Raw genomic sequence first — 21,080 nt, forward strand, 5'->3', positions numbered from 1 at the left:
TGTTAGACGTTACATTTAGAGTGACCATTTTGGTTTGGCTACCATTATGCAGAGACCTCTATTTGACTTTGTTTTGGGTCTTCTTAGATTTGGAGGGTGGGTGATACCCGACTAGTTATCAAATTTGTTTTGTTTTTTCTTCGGCTCTTCATGGATTTTGTGCAATATTTTGATGGATCATTCGAATCGATTTTCAGATGCAAGTTGATCTTTAGGCTCGAAAATTTTAAGCCATTGTGCAATTTGGCAATGATCACGACAATGTATTAGAGGTTTGAATGCTATCATGGATTTATGTGTTGTCCTAAATATCCATGACTTATTTGTTGAAGTGTTTATTAAAAATAGTTGAATACCATTTCTTTTTCACTACTAGAGTAACCGATGAAGTTTCCACCAACACTTGTCATAGACATAGATATAGATTTTCCACAAACTCCTCCTTATCAACTTCAACTACTCCTAACAAAGCAAAAGTTAGTTTCAAAGTTCCAAAGCTAGTCAAATATAATAACACATAAATAACAATGACAATGATAACAAAATAAAATAAACAATCTTCGCCTTTTTGGCGATGAAATTGCAAAGGGGAGTGACTTCTCTATATTGTTCCAAAGAAGAATGAGCACAAAAAAGTAGAGTGCTAAATTTGATTTGTACACAAAAACAAAAACAAAAACAAAAACAAAAAACACCACATCAAATCAAATATCAATCTAAGTAAAATAGGGTTACAATCTTCCTCATATTCTTGGCTTCTTGACATGTCTCCATCAGCAATCTGCTGTCATGGAATGCAAAACAAATCACTTGCTGCACTTGAGATATTATATCCATGTTACACAGCCTACAACAAAATCAAAATCAAATATTATAATAATATAAAAAAAACTAAATACACGAAAATAATAACAAATCAGTGGTTATTTTTAAAGATTTTACAAACCTGCTGGCTTCAATCAATGGGAGATGATCGTTGTGTGGTTTTTCAATCACATTCTTCACCTGCAAATCCAAGAAAAACATATCTACTTTAGAAAGGGTAAAAAGGTAATTTTGTATGAATAAAAGTAAAAACTAGAATCTTACTTTTGAAAGTAACTCTTGGCTTTCAGGAGGTTGTTTTTTCAAACTTTGAGGTAAGATTACAGTAAGCAACTCTGGTCTTTCAGCTCTTAATGCACCTCTGATTACAGCAGCATTTGTTCCAGAAGCTCCTGATGTGAAGATGTGGTTTTTCTGCATAAAATAAGTCTTTAATGAGATGATACATCACAAATATATAAAAATAAATAAATAAATTGATTTCATATTTATGTAAATGTATATATATATACCGTTATGACCATAGCATAACTAAGAATCTCAATGAGTTCTTGATGCATGAATCCCATGTTTCTTGTCCCAAAAAATCCAATGTTTCTTGGACCTTGTTGTTGGATTGCTAGTAATTCCTGAAAAAAAGTAATAAAGTAATTAAATTTTAATCAGAAACTCAAATAAAACTATAATAAAAAGATGGGTTCTAGTTATTTTTAGAAAATAAAACTATAACTAACCAAAATCATGAAGGTTTATAAATAAAAATGGGTTGTATTACAAATGTTCATTCCATTCCATGAAAAGGGAAACTCTGGAATCAGCCTAAGGAAAGGAAATTAACAAAATGGAAGGAATCAGATTCCTTTGTGAATGGTCTGTTGACTATTCCATTCCATTCGGGAATCAGATTCTTTCATGAATGGTTTAATTTCATTCCATCATGCAAAACAAACAACTTTTTTTTTCATTCCAACGGAATTAACCATTCCCATTCCTTCCAATTATATCCACATCAAGAAAGTGAAACTTTTTTCATTTGTGTATGTATAACTTGAGATGTGCAATAAGCCAATAAGTAATTCTTGATTATAGCTAGCAAAATCAAGATTTGAGCTAATTTTAGTGATGATAAATGAGGAACAAACCTGTAGGTAATCAACATCAGGGGCAGGTTTATATTCTGAGACAAGAACAGCACCTGAGCCTTCCACAACGGTTTGAGCTTGTGTAGGAAGTTGAGATCCAAATTCATCATCAGAACCAAACATTTGCACTTCATTTCCATCTTCAATCTTTAAACAAACAATCGCTTGATGTCTTTTACCACAAAGCCACTATATCAGCACATAAAAAACAGAGGGCCCTGGTAGTAAATTATCAGTGAAATCAACTGAGCATTCAAAGAAACGTTTAACAAGCATGTAGGGGTCTGTAATCTGTTTGGTTAAAGGGAATGGAAATATGGAATGGAATCAGTCATTACATTTTATGATCATTGTTGTTTATCAGACAAAACAAAAAGTTTTGTTGTTTCATTTGAATGGAATGAGCTATTCCATTCCTTCCTCAATTCCATCATACCAAACACTACCCAAGGGATTAGAGGCCTCAATAAAGAAGATTTGATGTAAAAGAGGCGAGTAACCATATTGTGAACTTGAAAAAACCATACACTGATTTAGGATTTTTTGAGAGGAATCTTGTTATTAAGAAAAAATCAAATAAAATTTATCAATAGTCAATACAAGGTTAACAACATGACAACAAAAAGGTCAAGAAATTGTTGAAAGAGACTCCTAAATCATATAACTAATCCTAGGAAACTTCACAATTGATCAACCAATTGGGATTTGTTTTTATGGATGGAGCATAATGGATACTGGATAGAAAAGCATGGCGAACTCTGTAACAGAAATCAAGGAATTAGGTTGAGATCTAATGAGGAGCGCTACTCAATAGAAAATGAAGAATCCCATTTTTTTATTTAACCAAAACGCAGAAAAATGAGAAAAAAGAACAAGTCTGTGAAGAACTATACGAAATCAAACAAACTAAAACGTACTACGCAAACTAAACATCCAGAATTCAATTCTACATCATATCAAACACCTTGTATGGTTGAGATAGCGAAAAAGGGAGCAGGGTTTTACCGGCTTCCTGGTGAAGAGAGTTTGTGGACCAGACACCTTGAGAGAGAAAGAAGATGAAGATGAAGATGAAGAAGAAGAAGAAGAAGAAGGTGAAGAAGAGAGACGTGCAGCAGCAATAGTAGCAGCACCAGTAGGGGTGAGAAGAGGCAACAACAATAGCCTCGTCGATGTCATTTTCTTCTTGATTTCTCCTCCGCCGGCTATAAACTTGTTCCGGCGACCAGTCTGAGTATGAATCTGTACCCGTTTTCACCCAATTTTCCGGCGACCGTCGGTTTGTGCTTCAGTTATTATCTCTTCTTCCCTTCTGCTGTGGGAGAGTCTCAAGAGAGATAGGAGGGGTCGGGAATTTGAGGAGAAAAAGGGCTTCCCTTTTTGTACCCTTTCTAATTTGCTCTTTCTCTTCATTTATATATATTTTTACCTAAAGTGATGTATTTTAAGATTATTATAAATCAAGATGTGTAATATTTTAATAATATGATGACATGATTTACATCTGCTACTAGAAATTAGATTTAAAAAAATAACATTATTTCTTTTTCTTTTTTTTTCACTTTTAATACACTTGATAACATATCTCTAAATTTCATAATTCATAATAACATATTAAACATATATTTCATAATTCATAATAATATATTAAATATATAGTAATAGCAATAGCAATAGACTCCGTGAATCTCATTGAAAATAGGATAAAAAAGGTAAATATCATCGGTCTTCCTTTTCTTTATAAAGGATAGAATGATACCTTTCAATATGACTTCTGTCCTAATGAATCAGTATCTTATAAAAGAGGTAAAAAGTAAATCCAAATAAATTTGATAACTGAAAAAAAAAATCACATAAAAAAATCACATGTGAAAAGTAGAAAAAGATATGCAACAAACATATCAAAAACATATAACCATCATCATGTTATTCTTTCATTGTTATAACTTGCATTTTAGAAAAGCTATGATATGTTGCCATTTTCATATATGTTAAAATAAAAAAAATAAAAGATATGGTTTTGTACCATGGTTTTTGAACATTTTAAATTTTTTAAACACCTTATTTTAAGGTTGAAGCCTGTGAGATTCGATTCAAATACATGTCAACTTCATTTTTTAAGTGTTTTAAACACATTTTTTAAAACGACAGTTTTGATCACCATTAAACTATCGAAAATGCTAACGATATGAAGATGCTAAAAGGGTGGCCACCTCATCACAACACCCCTCTATCGCCACCACTACCACTAGGGTGGTCGAAAAAGAGAGGGAGAGAGAGAAAGAAACTTAGATTTTTTTTTTAAAAAAATAAAAATAACTTCGATATAAAAAGCCCAACAAAAGCCAACGTGTTCATCTATCTACCAAACCAGTTGATGTCAAAAAGTCATCAGTACGTTAAGAGTGTTCAATTTGGTTTACTCATGTTGAAGCTATGCGCATCTACCAAACGGATTCATGTCAATCACATCTCTCTATCAAAATTCACAAAAGACACCAATTCTACGAAATGATATTCAACATTTATATTAAAAAACCTCCATCTCAATCCTTCTCTTCACTTCAAATTACATCTTTGCCCCCACACCCCATCTCACCTTTTCTTGCATATCCTAACGTTTACCAAATAAAGGGTAGTAGAAACAACAATAATCAACATCTAAAAACCAGTATCTCCAAAACCAAAAACAAAAAAAAAAAAAACAAAAAACAAATTCTGTTTTTTACTTTATAAAATATAGCACAACACTCTCAACCACAAAGAAAAAAAAAATTTTAAAAAAAAAAAACTAGTCAGAAACAGAAATAACCAAAGGCTTCCCCCGCCCCATAGCAAATCCCCTCGTGCCATCTGGCATTCGTGGCCCCGGAGGTTGCTTCCCCCCACCACCACCATGCTCAGGGGTATTTACGGAATTTCCCAACACCGGTGCCACCACATGAGCCATTCTATTGTTGTGATGATTATTATATTGTGACCTTCCTCTCCCCTGCCCCTGCCCCTGCCCCTGCCCTTTCCCCCGCCCACGGTTCCGCCCTTTTTTATGCCCGCCCTCTTTCTCATTCGCCTGATCCTCAACCTGATACAAAAAGTAAAGAAACAAAATGACCAATCTACCCTTTTCATATCCAAAAAAATATATATATATATCCATACTATTATTTGCTCGTGTGACTGGACATCAGATTGTTGGTTGGTGTCTTCCACTTGTTGATCTGATGTGGATGTGTCATCTTCTTTTTGGGCAGCCTCTTCTTCCTGCCCGGATTTCTTTCCACGTGCCTGGGCAGCTTTCACCTGAACCTTTTTTTTTTTTTTTTTTTTAATCAGTTTTATACATAATTAATCTCAAATATATATATTAATAAATATAAGCACAAACCGGGCGTCTTAGTAAACGAACTCTCAAACCATTTCTCCAGCTTCCCTCTTTGTTTAACTCCATAACCTAAAAAACAATAAAATTAAATCTTGAAGGAAAAAAAAAATTATATTTTTTTTAAAAGATTATTGGTATTGATACTTACTGCTTTTTCTGCAAGCTCAATGGACTCGTATTCCACAAAAGCATGCAACTTTGCCAAAAAAAAAAAAAAATGAAAGTTAGATATTTATAAAGAAAAAAAAAAAGGAAAATAAAGTACATTGCCTATAATTTATAAAGATGATAATGCATACCTTGTTACTGAAGAGCATACCATCTGCTTTTGCTGTTCTTGAATTTGAAGATGGCCCACCATTTGAAGCTTGAGGCTGACAAGTACGGATTGTTTTTACACTGATGAAAAAAATCAAATACTAGATTAAATACATAATGTCTTCTAGAATGTTCTAGAACAATGTTTGACTTAAAGTCAAATGTGTAGTACCTTCCAACAACTGAGAAAACCTTCATTAGGTTCTGATGACAATGATCCTCAGGTAAATTTTCAGCAACGATTATCCGAGACTATGAGAGAATAAAAAAATGTGAAAAAAGATTCTTAAAAGTTTGAATCTTGAATTTTGTCAATGCCTCAATGGATGTATAATTGTGTATACCTGAAGTTCTTCCATGTCTGACTCGGTCAATGGATGTTGACGTTTGACTTTCTTCCCATCTTCACTAACCATCTATAAATGAGAATGTAGAAGTTAAGAAAAAGAGAGAAATTATTTAATGTTTATAAATTGGAGTGGGAAAATGTGTTTAAAGAGCTTCACCAGTTTTGTAGAGTTTCTCAGTATGCTAGCAAGCTGGGAGTTGCTGTTGACAAGGGCTTTGATTTTCTTGAAAGATACAACAACAGATATTGGCACTGAAAAAATGTTGAATTTGAGGTTAATGATATTAAGATGTGGAATTTAAGAATTTTGATTGTTTCTCACATAATGGAAGGAGTGGGTCTTACCATATCCTTCAGGATCTTTGTTGATGAACCTCATTAAATGATCAGTAGTTGCCAAATTTATATCGCTGAAGTAATATTCCACCTACAGAAGTTATATCATAAAGATGTTAATTGTGAAGATCAAAAGCACAACGGATTTATTTCATAACAACGTCTTCACCCACGAAAACAATGGTGTAAACAAGATAACCAAGTTCTTAGTTGTATGTCTGAATCTGTATTCAAGTTAGCTTTAGACATTGAAGGAGAAAGCAACTAAGCAAGACGAGTAAGCATACAGACTACAGAAACACATTCCTATGAATCATAAGTCTAATGTAAATCATCAACAAACATCAGTGCCCTAGTTCATAGTGGCAATTGAGAAAAAAACAAAATTAGATAAATAAAGCATCAATTCACTCAGAATCGTGTAAAAGCAAGTAGAGATAGGGGCATAACCCTGCCTGATTGAGAATCTTCTGAGTAGCTTCATCAGTGAGACCATCTTTCGAATCTGGATCTCCATGAACTGTTCGCTGAGCTTGAACCGATACATCCTTATGATCGAGGAACCCCGTGGCGCCATTAAAGGGGCGTGGATGATTATGATTATGAGTGTGATTATGATGTTGGTGATGGTGATACTGAAGCGGAACATGATGATGGTGATGATGAGGGTGATGGTTTTGCACAGGGACAGAAACGGGAACGTGAGTCGGGATCGGGGGGTGAAAAGGAGAATTAGGTGAAGGATATACATGAATTATTCCCGGAGAAGTCGGAGGAGGGGAGATAACTAGCCTCGGCTGAGATAGATCGGCGCGAGTAGTGACAGTAGTTGAAGTCGTAGTAGAGGATGACGACGGGGAAGATGCGGCGGTGGTAGTTCGAGGAACAAATTCCGGAGCCTTAGCGTTGAGACGACTAGAGGATACGTTACGTGTGAGAGTTGGATTGTTGGTATCACTGGAACTTGAAGTAACAGTAGAAGCTGATTGCTGAAGATCGTCATGGTGGATTACAGATTCTAGGGTTTGGGAAGAAGATGGGGGTTCTTGAGCCATATTATTGGGTAATTGTATGTATATGTTGAAGGGGATCTGCTATGCTTGAAGTGTAGAAACCTAGGGTTTGTCTGATGCAGACGAAGCAAGATCCCCACTTCCTTCTTCCTCTCTACCTGTGTCGATGGAGACACTAGAGAAGGTTTCCCTGCCTTTCCACAACCTTTCCCCCTTCACTTATTTATTTTACCACCAAAGGAAAAAAGAAATACAATGATTTTGATATTGTTTTCTTTTGATAAATCTTTTACCTAAAATAACAATAATACATTACTTTTTATTTATTCTAAAACTAAATATCTGATTATGTTTGTTGTAGTAATTGTCATAAAAAAAATCTTTGTCATAAAGAAATTTCATGTGTATCTTCAATATTGCATAAGATGAGTATTGTGACTTTTAGGGTACAAGTGTCCAATACATTTGATTTTATAAGATATTGTCAACCAATCCAACTTATATATGACAACTTTAAATTTATTCCGTCATTGTATCCCGTTTCCGTTAATAAAATTTATTTTTATTAAAAATTTTCGTTAACTTTTGAATTAAGTTAATTAAATTGGGACTTTTATTTTGACTTCATAAGTGTCGGAACACATTAGAAACACGTTTAAAACACCCTCGACATTCATTTAGAAAAGTTTTAGTTACCACTAAGTCGGATTACGACAATTTAATCGGGTAAAATTTTAAACCCCGTTTAACGTCGGTATTGGATGGATGCCCACTTGCTCACAAACTCAAGCCTTATATAAAGGATGAGTGGCCTTCATTTAAGCTTTTTCCCACCTCCTCATAACTTTCTCTCTCTACTCTCTCTCTCTCTCTCTAAAACTCGAGTTTTGATTCAAAAACGCCATTTCAAGCTCCAAAATCGTAAGTGATCTATCCTAACTTGTTGTTTAACATGTTAAGCATGCAAATCTATGTTTAAATCATCCAAAACACTCGATAACTTGTGTTTACGGTTTGGGAACACCTCCCAAAACCGTAAACTTCCTTAAAGGGGTTTTGAAGCCCCAAAACTCTTCCAAATCCTTTCTAGTGTTTGACAAAGACTTAAGGACTTGCATATACGAGCTTAGAACACCAAAACCATGTCATTTGAGTAGCAAACATGAGTTTACAGCCCAAGAACATTCTTGGACAGTAAACACACCTTCATAGACCGCAAACACCTTTTAAGGTGTTAAATTGCCCCTTAAACACCTCCAAAAGCTTCCATGAGTGCCTAGAACCTTGTATTCCTTCATGTGATGCACCAAACCATGCCCCAAATGAGCAAAACTTGAGTTTACGGTTTGGGAAGGTCTTCCAAAACCGTAAACACCTCCAAAGGGTGTTTAAGTGCCCTTAACACCTTGAATGGCTTATATTTGGGTCTAGAACTTTGTATGCTTAACCTACAACCACCAAAACGCATGAAGAATGAACCAAGCATGAGTTTACGACCGTAAACTCATGTGTTTATGGTAGTAAACCCACCAAGGGTCCTTCAAGAACCATAAACTCCTTTTCCAAGGTCAATTCATGTCCCGATCACTTCCTAAGCCTTTTATTCAACCTTAGAACCCTCCCTTGTGCATTGTAAGACCTTTAAACACCCAATAACACACCACCCATGATTTTACGGCCGTAAACTCATGGGGATATGGTCTTTGGACCGTAAACACCCTAAGGGTCTACTCTTGAAGAGTGAACTCCTTATCTAGGCCCTACACACCTTTAGATGCAACCCGGATCATTCCTAACACTTGAGATAAAGTGTTTTCGCGCCTCGGAGTGTGTTTTCTTACTCCGAGAAACTACACTAAAGGGAACTGTTAAGTACAGACGATGCCTAGAAATGATAGTAACACCTGGGTCGAAATACCAAATCCCAGCTTAAGTCTAAATTAGTAGTTCAAAGTCTAATTAGATACAATTATGTATCTCCTTATATTACATAGGAACCTCGCGCGTGTTCAAGCCTTAAACTGATACTTAGCATCCTACCCGACACATTTCTCGTCTGGTGAGTTCATACCCCTACACCATTTTCCGTGTTTTTTCATGTTTTCAGGGGGGAGAATACAAGCAAAAGTACAAGGAAACTTGTACTCAAAATTTATTATTTCGTATGAAATGTTACATGTTTAGTATGCTTTTAACACTGAAATCCGTATTAACAAACCGTTTAACTTGCAGAGCTAGTTTTCAAACTAATTGTGAAACTTATTATAAAATGCTCTAATTTATATTTCACAAATGATTTTCCACATCATTACTATTAAAAGCATGAACCTTAGAACTATAAATACGTCCTTGATAACACTCCCCCTAGATACGAGAGTGAAGGACTAATAACATTAAACTTAGAACTTTAGACATGTCCTTGATAACACTCCCCCTAGATATGAGAGTGAAGGACTAATAACATTAAACTTAGAACTTTAGACACGTCCTTGATAACACCCCCCCTAGATACGAGAGTGAAGGACCAATAAAACAGAATTTTCCGTATTATTATTTTTTTAAATTCATAAATCTTAAGATTGGAGACACGTCCTTTGTAACACTCCCCCTAGATACAAGAGTGTAGGACTACCCCTGTAACCGGAATCTCCTAGAGGGAGAACGTGACTTGAGTGTATAGATCTATACGGGATTGACTGCCCCTCACCTGACTGCTAGCTACAGTCGGACCGACTGGTCCACTGGTGACAAAAGTCATAAAACGATACTGGCCCTGTTACGAGCCTTATCTAGTCTATTGTATGGTTATGGAACTTCTACTTACTTATTACTTTTATATATGTGTTAAAACTAATGTACTTTTCAAGGAAAACCAGACTTTCAGGATACTTCTCTTAACGCTACAAGTATGGTAGATACTTGTACACTTCATTCCGAATCGATAACTGATATGTGTATTTTTATATATATTTTTATGCACTTTATCTTAATATTTTGGCCTTTATTATTCTCTTTTAGAACTAAAAAGTACTCATAATGCTTTAAATTATGTTTTGCAGCTATTCGTTGTCGATAAAGCACAAAAGAAAAGACTAAAGTGGAAACCGGACTTAGAAGCTTAAAGAAATGAAAAATGTTGGAGGACCATTTACGCCCAACGTAATACTTGTACGCTAAGCATAGTGCCCAAAATCACAGTACCCCCTGCGTAATTAAAGGGTACGCCCCGCGTACTGGTTGGCCTCGGATAAGTTCAATCGCGTAGTGATCCTTAGTACGCCCCGTGTAATCCGATGTACGCCCAGCGTACGTAAGTCGGTTACAAAGGTTATAAAAGTCGATTTTCAGCTAACCAGGAGGGGGGATTCGACTTCTAACCTAATTTAGTCGATAATTAACTTCTGTTAAGCCGTTTTGAGGGTCTAGAAGGCGGCCGGAAGGTTGTTAAGCTAACGGGAGCGGAGATCGGAAGGGTTGGAGAGCGGATACGTGTCGGTAATCATATGGGCTGTTAAAGTGACCATGTTTAGCATTCTATTGTGTTACTATTCTGTATTTAGTTTCTGATTTGGGTGTAAAAACCTTTTACTTTGTGTTTATGATTGAATGAAGCTTTGATTATTAGACTAATTGGTATATTAAATAGTTTGTTTGTGTTTAATGTATCTTGCCAAGCTTGTTAAAAGATCCTTACGTATTAATGATAATTATTTGCTGTTAATTGTTAAGTGAATTGAGTTGTATGAACATATGCTTAATTGCTTGTCTCTTATGATTTTGATGACCATCGAGATTATAAGTCTAGGAATAACGAATGTGAAACTAGGATTAACATGGGAATAAGTAAGTTAATGTGTGAGCCTTGTTTGATGACCATCAACAAGAGGTTAATTGAATGTCTAATTTGATTAACTATATTTGCAAGTCTTGCTTGATACAAACTGAACACTAGGAAGCATGTTAGTTTAATCAACTGATCACTGTTTGAATCAATAACTTGTGTGCTAAAGGATTAGTTATCGTGAACGCGAATCTAATCATTTTAGGAATCGGTGAACATGAATAAATGACTTTGTGTATGCAATTGTCTATGTTTTTTAAGGTGTAATTTGTCTAAACCAAAGTACTTGAAGAGATTTGTTTTCCTGTTAGTTTATCAAGAGTTGTTAATTAATTATTAGTTTGAGATTTATTAAACTATTTCTTTTATTCTTTTCGTGTGACCTGTAACCTATAATCAAATATATTAAATTAATCCACCGTTCCCTGTGATCGACACCCAACTTACCTAAGCTATACTGTAATCTGACTAGGTACATTGCCTATAAGTGCATAGTTAGTCTAAGTTTGTTAGGTTATAAATATTAAAATTAATGGGTATTTTCGTGCACATCAAGTTTTTGGCACCGTTGTCGGGGAAAGACTTATCATTAATTTAGTTTATTTGATTATTCGTTATTTGTTTTTAGTAGTTTTTATTTTTAGTTTGATCTTCGTTGATATCATTTCACTTGTCGGGAAGGTTCTTGTTGTTATTTGCAGGAATTTGGGATTGTACACATTGCTTGACTTTACTTTTTGCATGGGTTTCGAGAATGAAAGCGATTAGGGAATTCTTGACCTGCTTAGCCTACTACTTTGTTGATTTGTCCAACTCAATCCATGAGGCGTAGTATAGCAAGGCGTATTGTGGTGGTTAAGTGGAAGACCGAGCTCTTGATGTTCTTGACTAGTTAGGTCACTTCTTGTTCCGCTTTTAGTTAAAGGTGCAAAGAAAACAAAGGAAATATTCTAACGGGTCCCGAAAGTGGGTGTTTTCGTAAACCAATTCTTTCATGCAAAGGTTTTTGATCAACCGTTGTTGTTTGATCTCGACAAAGATAAGTGATTATGACGTCTCAGTTTTTTTTTTATGTCACTCATCGGAAAATATCAGTTGTTGAAGCAATTAAAAAGAAAAATAATTAAGTTTTTAGTCCCTAAATTAATTAGTTAAAAGAAAGGAATTTCAATTAAGAAAAAGGGAAATTTTCATTTAAAATTACGCCCAGCATAAGTTTGATTACGCCAAGCGTAATTAACAACTGATCGCGTATGGATTTTCAAGGAGATGGGGTTACGCCCGGCGTAACTTCGCGTTACGCCCAGCGTAATACGACGACCATGTTATATCTTTTGACCCTTGACTTTTGTGTTATTCTTTCAATCCTCTTCTACTCTCGCATACGCTGTGACGACAAAACCCTCCTAAAGATTTTCGATTCTTCTTCATTTCTTGTAAAATTCAGCACACAAGTAAGTTTTTCGGTTACTCAATGTTATGCATTTGTGTTTCAATCGATGGAATAAGTTGCAAATTGCCTTTGATAGAAATCTAGGGTTTATGGGGTTCTTGAATTAGGGCCGATTTCGCCAAGATATGTTCCGATTACCACTTGAATAGACCGATTTCTATCAATTAACTAAACCCTAGGACCTAATTTGGTCTTAATCCCGTTCCACACCCATCGATTGAAGCTCGGGGACGTACGCCAAGCGTAGCCCTGTAAACTTCGATTCTTGACTATGCAGTTTCCCTGTTAAGTGGTTGTTAATTTTGAATAGATACGAGATTATGGGGAATGGATTTTTAAAGATGGTCCCGATTCTCTCTTACTGCCTTTGGACCACGCAATATTAACAACTTAACTGTGCTGTTGCCCCTGCTGTGTTTATTTTGATATGGTTTATGACTTTAGCACAAGTAAGGAAACCAGGACACAGACTCGTGAACCTGGACGTACGCCCAGCGTACGCTGGATGTACGCCCAACGTACAGACCATGTCCAGCTCCAATTTTTTTGGTTTAAAAATTTGTTAATGCTGCTATATGCTGTTTGGTTTTGTGTTTGTGTTAATATGTGCAGATTATGGCCCGAAGGACGCAAAGGACCAACCCACCCGAGGATGTGACCGATCACCGTTTTTTACAATTTCCGCAAACGCTGAACGATGCAACCCGGGAGCGTTATGTCACCAACTTGAGCTTGCTTCTCACCAAAGAGATCGATATAGCACCATCATTCGATTGGGAATTGGCTACCCGGACTGGACTATACACGCACTCGGACGCGAGTGGAGTGGATTTGTTCGTGTGTCGGGGATGGGCACGTTTGTTCAGGATCCAGGAGCCTGTTTATCGGGAGTTTTTGCTGGAGTTCTACGCTACAGTTTCCTATGATCCTAGGAAGGCACCCGATGACAGGACAACCTTTGCCTTCAGACTGGGGGGAGTGAGCCGGGAATGCAGCGTGATAGAGCTTGCGACTCGAGTGGGTATTTACACAGCCGATGAGACGAGGAGTGTCCACTTCCCGGCATTCATTGCTGATTGTCTCACGAAGCGACCAGATGACTATAACGAGAACACTTTTTGGGCCGAGATTACGAGAGGAGTTTATACACCATCTACCGCACGAGGGAGGATGATTCGGTCTACTACATACCGAATGCTGCACCGTTTGATTTCTATGTCTCTCACGCACCACAAGAACAGTGAGAGAGTCCCTTCGACAGACTTGTATTTCCTATGGGTGCTTGTTACTCCAGGGAGGCACCTAAACCTTCCAGTTGCTTTAGCTGTATATTTGGGACAGAGGGCCAGGGGACTTCGGAAGGATAGCCCGATTTGCGGAGGGCATTTTATCACGCGTTTAGCCCGGTCATATCAGTTGTTGACGCGTGAGATCACGAGATCGATGGTGTTCCACGACATGAGGCCGATGAGTCTTCAGCTTTTAGAGTCGATGTGTGTATTGGAGCGGGGTGGAGATGGTGTCTTGAGAGTACGAGCAGATGATGTGGCGGATGAGGAGGGTGCCGCCGAGCCACAGCCGAGACGGGTCCAGCAGCGTAGACCTGCTCCTCGGGGAGCGCAGCAGGGACCTGAGCCTGAGATTGATATGCGCTACCTAGCTCAGGGCATTGACCATCTTGACATGAGGGTCCAACACCTTAGTGAGTATGTTGCACATGTGGACAGGCAACAACAGTGGCATGGCGATGCGTTGAACGCATTCTTTGCCCACCAGGGGTTTCAGTATTCGGTTCCCTACCCACCACCATTCCAGTCACGATATGATGAGGCCGGTACTTCTGGGACACAGCAGCATGATGATGAAGATGATGAGTGATTTAGTTATCCTTTTTATTTTTATTTTTATTTTGTGTTATTTCTAGTTTAGTTTAGTATTTTTATTTGGTGTGTAATTGATCTTTAATTTAGTTTGTTTTACTTTTGTTTTCCATGTTGATGCTCTTTGGTTGTTTAGATCTCTGCAGAATTTTCGCTCTTAGAAAGCTGGCAGTAAGTTCAGCAGCTAGGTCCGACTGTTGCTAGAGAGAGTCGTGTGAGAGTTCGAAGATTATAGTCAAGACCCACAATTTGTCATAAGTGTGGGGTGCATATTTATTTCAGTTTTATTTCGACACGGGGAAGAAGTATCATCCCGGCTGCCACGACATGGTTGACACTTTCCTATGTTGTGGGGGATTTTTCATCGCGAGAAGAGGATGTCATTCTTGACGAGACGACGTGGTCGACACTTTCCCACGTCATGGTTATTATACATTGCATTTGTTTGCAATCTTTTGCACCACATTTTTGAAGTCGGCAGTCTTGATTTTATTTTTCGGCAAATTCAGAAGCAGCAGTTCCAATTTTCAGTTTTTCAGCAATATTTGAAGCAACCTGTAGCAGCTCCATTCGATCTCGCCACAACTACCCAGGGGAGTCTGTTCCTTTTTCTCCCTTTTATGTTCTTAATTTTTTTAGCATACAATGAGGGCATTGTATGAAATAAGTGTGGGGTAGGGGGTCGGTAAAAGTAAATTATAAAAATGAAATAATAGTTGGAAATTGCTAGATTTAGGGAAATTTAAAATTTTAAAAGAAAACTTGAAATAATAGTTTAATTTAGAAAAATCTAGTGATAATTTAAAATTTTGCTAATATTGTATGAGATGATCCGATGAGAACTCAAATGTTTAGTTGAGCCAATATACGTTATAGTGCATTTGTGGCTTCCCTTAATTTAGTGAAATGATGGAACAAAAACATAACCCCGCTTGGTTTGAGGGATGCAATATGTTTAGCAGCCTAAACCTAAAATATATCCAGGAAAATTATTATCATTAACCAATAAAGGTTGAGGTTGAGCGCCTCTACTTAAGCATGTAGGTTTTTAGTGAAAAAAGTGAGGAATGCATGTAAAAAAAGAGAGAATTACGAGAAAAGTTTGAAGAATTTTGGAGCAAATAAAGTGAAGATCAAAAGATCAAAATTCCAAGAAATTCAAAAAGTTGAAGATACCAGAAATCAAATCAAATAAGGTGGTAAATTCAAAGAAATCAAAGATTAAATTATCAAGGAAGTGAAGAATTCCTAAAAAGCTCCATAGTGGTATCATAAATTGTAATTCTAGATTATGTATGCTTAGGTTGCTCAACTAAAAATACCTTGAGGTTAAGAAGGTTTTCTGCGGATGGATTCGGAGGGTTGCATAAAATGAGCATTGTTCGGAAAAAGTGGGCAAGTGTTTATGAAGATTGTGAGTATTTAAAGTATGGGGGTACTTTAGGAAAATTTTAGACACAAATGCATGCGTTGACGTTTTGGCATAATGGCTGAGTTTTAATGGATTGTTTAGTCAATATTGGTAAAATGAAAGTAAATTTGCTTGGGGGCAAGCAAAGGCTAAATGTGGGGTATTTTGATATGTGTATTTTTATATATATTTTTATGCACTTTATCTTAATATTTTGGCCTTTATTATTCTCTTTTAGAACTAAAAAGTACTCATAATGCTTTGAATTATGTTTTGCAGCTATTCGTTGTCGATAAAGCACAAAAGAAAAGACTAAAGTGGAAACCGGACTTAGAAGCTTAAAGAAATGAAAAATGCTGGAGGACGATTTACGCCCAGCGTAATACACTTGTACGCTAAGCGTAGTGCCCAAAATCACAGTACGCCCCGCGTAATTAAAGGGTGCGCCCCGCGTACTGGTTGGCCTCAGATAAGTTCAATCGTGTAGTGATCCTTAGTACGTCCCGCGTAATCCGATGTACGCTCAGCGTACGTAAGTCGGTTACAAAGGTTATAAAAGTCGATTTTCAGCTAACCAGGAGGGGGGATTCGACTTCTAACCTAATTTAGTCGATAATTAACTTCTGTTAAGCCGTTTTGAGGGTCTAGAAGGCGGCCGGAAGGCCGTTAAGCTAACGGGAGCGGAGATCGGAAGGGTTGGAGAGCGGATACGTGTCGGTAATCATATGGGCTGTTAAAGTGACCATGTTTAGCATTCCATTGTGTTACTATTCTGTATTTAGTTTCTGATTTGGGTGTAAAAACCTTTTACTTTGTGTTTATGATTGAATGAAGCTTTGATTATTAGACTAATTGGTATATTAAATAGTTTGTTTGTGTTTAATTTATCTTGCCAAGCTTGTTAAAAGATCCTTACGTATTAATGATAATTATTTGCTGTTAATTGTTAAGTGAATTGAGTTGTATGAACATATGCTTGATTGCTTGTCTCTTATGATTTTGATGACCATCGAGATTATAAGTCTAGGAATAACGAATGTTAAACTAGGATTAACATGGGAATAAGTAAGTTAATGTGTGAGCCTTGTTTGATGACCATCAACAAGAGGTTAATTGAATGTCTAATTTGATTAACTATATTTTCAAGTCTTGCTTGATACAAACTGAACACTAGGAAGCATGTTAGTTTAATCAACTGATCACTGTTTGAATTAACTTGTTTGCTGAAGGATTAGTTATAGTGAATGCAAATCTAATCATTTTAGGAATCGGTGAACATGAATAAATGACTTTGTGTATGCAATTGTCTATGTTTTTTAAGGTGTAATTTGTCTAAACCAAAGTACTTGAAGAGATTTGTTTTCCTGTTAGTTTATCGAGAGTTGTTAATTAATTATTAGTTTGAGATTTATTAAACTATTTCTTTTATTCTTTTTCGTGTGACCTGTAACCTATAATCAAATATATTAAATTAATCCACCGTTCCCTGTGATCGACAACCGACTTACCTAAGCTATACTGTAATCTGACTAGGTACACTGCCTATAAGTGCATAGTTAGTCTAAGTTTGTTAGGTTATAAATATTAAAATTAATGGGTACTTTCGTGCACATCAAGTTTTTGATAACCAACCACCAACTTTTAAGGAAAATAAGGGTTTTTCCTAGGATAACTTAACTGTTCTTAACCAGACTGTGTAACAAATGGATAACTAAACTTTTCTTATAAGAAAATATGGGATTTTCTTGGATAACAACTTTTTCAGAAAACCAAAGGAAACTTGTTCTTTTATAGAAACAAACCGCTTATGAACTCACCAGCTTTATGCTGAGATTTCTAAAACTGCTTGTATTCTCAGGTTCACGTTAGACGGGTATCCCACGTTCTTTTGGAGAAGACGGAGCATTTTAGCATTCTCGTCTTTACTTTTGTTCATTTTGGATGTATATATATATATATATATATATATATATATATATATATATATATATATATATATATAAACATGTATAACTTTGCTTTCAAACAAATGTAAATACTTCTATGTAATGTAATGGTTGTGTTTACTATGCTTACTATCTACATTGGTTGTGATACTTTACATGATGTCCTCCGCCTCGGAACGTTTCCGCCATCGATTTCGGGGTGTGACAACTTAACTAGTAATGACCCATCAAATTAATTCAATTATGATAGCATAAGTAAAGAAAACCAACTCAAGATTGAATCAGTGTTATCCGTTGGATATTCAATATATCTAATTGGATCCATCTAAATTCCATCTAAACCGAATCCAATATATTAATCCAATATATATTAGATATCTAATATATATAATTGGACCATCTAAATTTCATTTAAACTGAATCCATCTAATTTTCAATCAAAATATGATAGCATAAGTAAAGAAAACTAAAAACAAATTAAAATGTAGAAGTTGATGAACGACCAACCTGGAAAGAGAGGACACAAACTTGTGAAAGTTCTGATTAGGGATTTGGGGCTTTCAAGTTTCGATTGCGCCTTTTATATGTTTTAGACTTATTTTCATTATAATTTTAATAATGATTCTTATAAATAATTAAAATTTATATAAATAGTTTTTAATTAATTGGAATTTTTATTTTTAATTGCATATCCAATTGGAGAGAAATTAAATTGGATTAGTTCGGTATTGGGATTGTCATCCAAAAACCGAGTGATTCAATTTGGATATTGAAATTTCAGATGTAACATCTGTTCCAGGTATATACTTCTTTTATGTTCATAGCAATTAGGACTTCAAATATGAAATTTTTGGTGACCATGACGTGGTGGTGAAGACACCACAACGTGGTCTCACCTTATAAGAAACGTGCTTTTTCTTTTAGACACCACGACGTGGCAAGGTCTTGGCTATAATGTGGTAGTGGACAGTATGAAAAACCTTAATATTTCGAGTTTAAAGCCCTATTTAAGGGATGTAATGGTTAGGTTTGCTCACCCTCAACCTCCATCACTCCCTCTTGACCTAAAACGAACCCTAGCCTCCCTTGTTGATACCTTAAAGCTTTTTGTGGTGTTTTATGGTGTTGAAGGGGAAGAAGGTACTTTTGTGCATAGATTCAGCAAACAAGTCTCCCCAACACCTTCTTGCGCACATTATGGACCCTTGTAAGCCTAAGTTCATACATTTTATGTGTAATCCTTCTAGAGCTAGACTTTTAAGCATTTTTCTCCATGTTTAAGGTGGTTTGAGTGGATGGATTCCATAAAGTTTAAAACTTTATGGATCCTTGAGGTCCCTTTGTGGTCTCATGTTCCAGATCTAAAGTTATATAGTGTTTTGGTTCCGTGTATGGAGTTTTGACCTCATTTTTACCATTTTGACATGACTAGTTTTCTCGTCTGTAAGCTGAGTTTTCTCACTATACTTTGTACTGCAGTATGTATCCTTATGTGTAGGATGTTGCTATGAAGTAGTGATCTTTTATATAGGTAGATTTGTTTATGATCACATATGTTTCCTTGATATTGTTTGTTTGCATATGTCGACATATTGTGGTTGGATTGAGGCAGTTATGCTCTGTGTTGTAGGCCAAGATACTCAGGCGGTCTAGTATGTACTATAGGCCTAAGGAGAATGGTCAAACTACATGTTGTAGGTTAAAGAGAACGGTCCAATTGATATTGTAGGTTTATGAGAGAAGTCCAACCATAGGTTGTAGGCTCAGAAGGCGGTTCAGCCCTATGTTGTAGGTCTGGTGTGCATGCATTGTATGTGTATTATTGTTTGGGGTATTTTGAGGAACTCACTTAGCATTGACTTACAGTTGTGGATTTAAATGTTTCATATACTTCAGAGGATCGGGGCAAGACAAAAGTGTGGTTGTACACATCATCTGGTGGTTGTTATGTTTTGAGTGATACTATGATTTTATGATATGATCGTGAAACAAATTTTTTTGTGACTTATGTTTTATAGAGTTCTAAAAACGAAAAAAAAAATATTATAGTTTTTTGGGACGTTACATCAGAACCAATTCAATTCAATTCCAATTGGATATTCGATGTATGTTAGTCGGTTTAAATTGGATTGATTGGTTTGGATTGCATCTGATTGCTGTGATATGTCAGAGATGGTTTAATTGAGATCAGGGGTGAGAGTCATGTTGGTTCCTTCTTCTAATATCACGGTACAAAAGAGAAAGATGATCGTTAGTTGGCGTCCAGGAGGGATTCCCAGGACGATGCCCCGACGATCAAGTTAGAATGGATTCTAAGAGAAGAAAATGTAAATATGATGAAAAAGAGTTTTGTCCCCTTCTTCATGAGGAAGAAGGGTCCTTTCATACCTAATTGAGAGGTGCATGCCTCCTAACTGATTCTGTTGATCCTTCCCTCGTGAGACGTGACATGGCGGATCCATATTGAAGGATCTCCCGTTACGCCTTTTTGCCTCGTTGCCTCATTGGATAGAGGGGAATCTTCGATATTATGATGATTGTGATTGTCGTCAGATGGGCAAGTGGAACTCTCTGATTGGTCCCATGTTTTTTGGGGTGTTATTTCTAAGAGAAAAGGGCAAGGCGCAGTTCTGCTCCTTAACCGCCATACCAGTGACTCCGCGTTGGTGAGGGCCCAGCCTTGGCCTCAGACTGGATATAGCCAGATCCTAACCAGGCCAAGCTTGGCGTTAGTTTGACTTCCCTTTTTTTGAAGTTTTCCCTAAGGGATACGTTAACAAGTCCCATAGGCTTGTAGGAGTAGACGTTGGCTTGGTAGCGTCGTCGTTCAAGCCTATATTTCAGCACGTATATGTATGAGATTATCTCTAGCATTTGACAGACTTTAGAAAGCGTCGTAAATGTGTGTCAGATCCATCGCGAGACAGTTCGTGACGCTGTTTTTGCCTTTAAACCCCCCTTACCCAAGACCTTTCATCTTCACCTCCTTTCCTTACTTTCTTTGTATTGACTCAGGCATTTTATGAATTTCCTTTTTCTATCATTCGTTCGTTCTTGACGATGGACCATTATGACAGAGTCCCTACCGTAAAGGAATTCCAACTTCTGCAAGATCAATTTGGTTTCTTACCGGAGCACGGTGTGATGATTCCGGCGAAGGGGTCATCAATCTATGACTTTCCTC

At 36.5% G+C, this 21,080-nt stretch overlaps 2 protein-coding genes and 1 pseudogene across 3 annotated transcripts; 1 reads left to right on the plus strand and 2 right to left on the minus strand.

Moving 5' to 3' along the window:
- The window catches only part of LOC145008255 (uncharacterized), a 223,153-nt pseudogene that overhangs the window by 106,958 nt on the left and 95,115 nt on the right, over positions 1 to 21,080 (plus strand).
- On the minus strand, positions 546 to 3,362 carry LOC145039566 (uncharacterized). Its single transcript, XM_078987602.1, has 6 exons — positions 2,973 to 3,362; positions 1,968 to 2,156; positions 1,338 to 1,454; positions 1,090 to 1,239; positions 947 to 1,005; positions 546 to 847 (listed from the first exon to the last, which is right to left on the minus strand). The coding sequence occupies exons 1-6, from the start codon at positions 3,144 to 3,146 to the stop codon at positions 712 to 714; spliced, it is 825 nt and encodes a 274-aa protein (XP_078843728.1). The 5' UTR covers positions 3,147 to 3,362; the 3' UTR covers positions 546 to 711.
- LARP6B (RNA-binding protein) lies at positions 4,666 to 7,594 on the minus strand. 2 transcript variants are annotated; one of them, XM_078987612.1, is made up of 10 exons: positions 6,808 to 7,594; positions 6,362 to 6,443; positions 6,174 to 6,268; positions 6,012 to 6,083; positions 5,840 to 5,919; positions 5,649 to 5,748; positions 5,498 to 5,545; positions 5,353 to 5,418; positions 5,127 to 5,267; positions 4,666 to 5,049 (listed from the first exon to the last, which is right to left on the minus strand). In XM_078987612.1, exons 1-10 carry the CDS (start codon positions 7,405 to 7,407, stop codon positions 4,759 to 4,761), a joined length of 1,575 nt encoding a protein of 524 aa, XP_078843738.1. In that variant the 5' UTR covers positions 7,408 to 7,594; the 3' UTR covers positions 4,666 to 4,758. The 2 variants fall into 2 exon arrangements, with proteins under 2 accessions (XP_078843738.1, XP_078843736.1); XM_078987610.1 differs by having other exon boundaries at positions 5,127 to 5,273.

The sequence above is a fragment of the Lactuca saligna genome, chromosome 1, assembly GCF_052625555.1.
Source record: "Lactuca saligna cultivar CGN05327 chromosome 1, ASM5262555v1, whole genome shotgun sequence".
Taxonomy (NCBI): domain Eukaryota; kingdom Viridiplantae; phylum Streptophyta; class Magnoliopsida; order Asterales; family Asteraceae; genus Lactuca; species Lactuca saligna.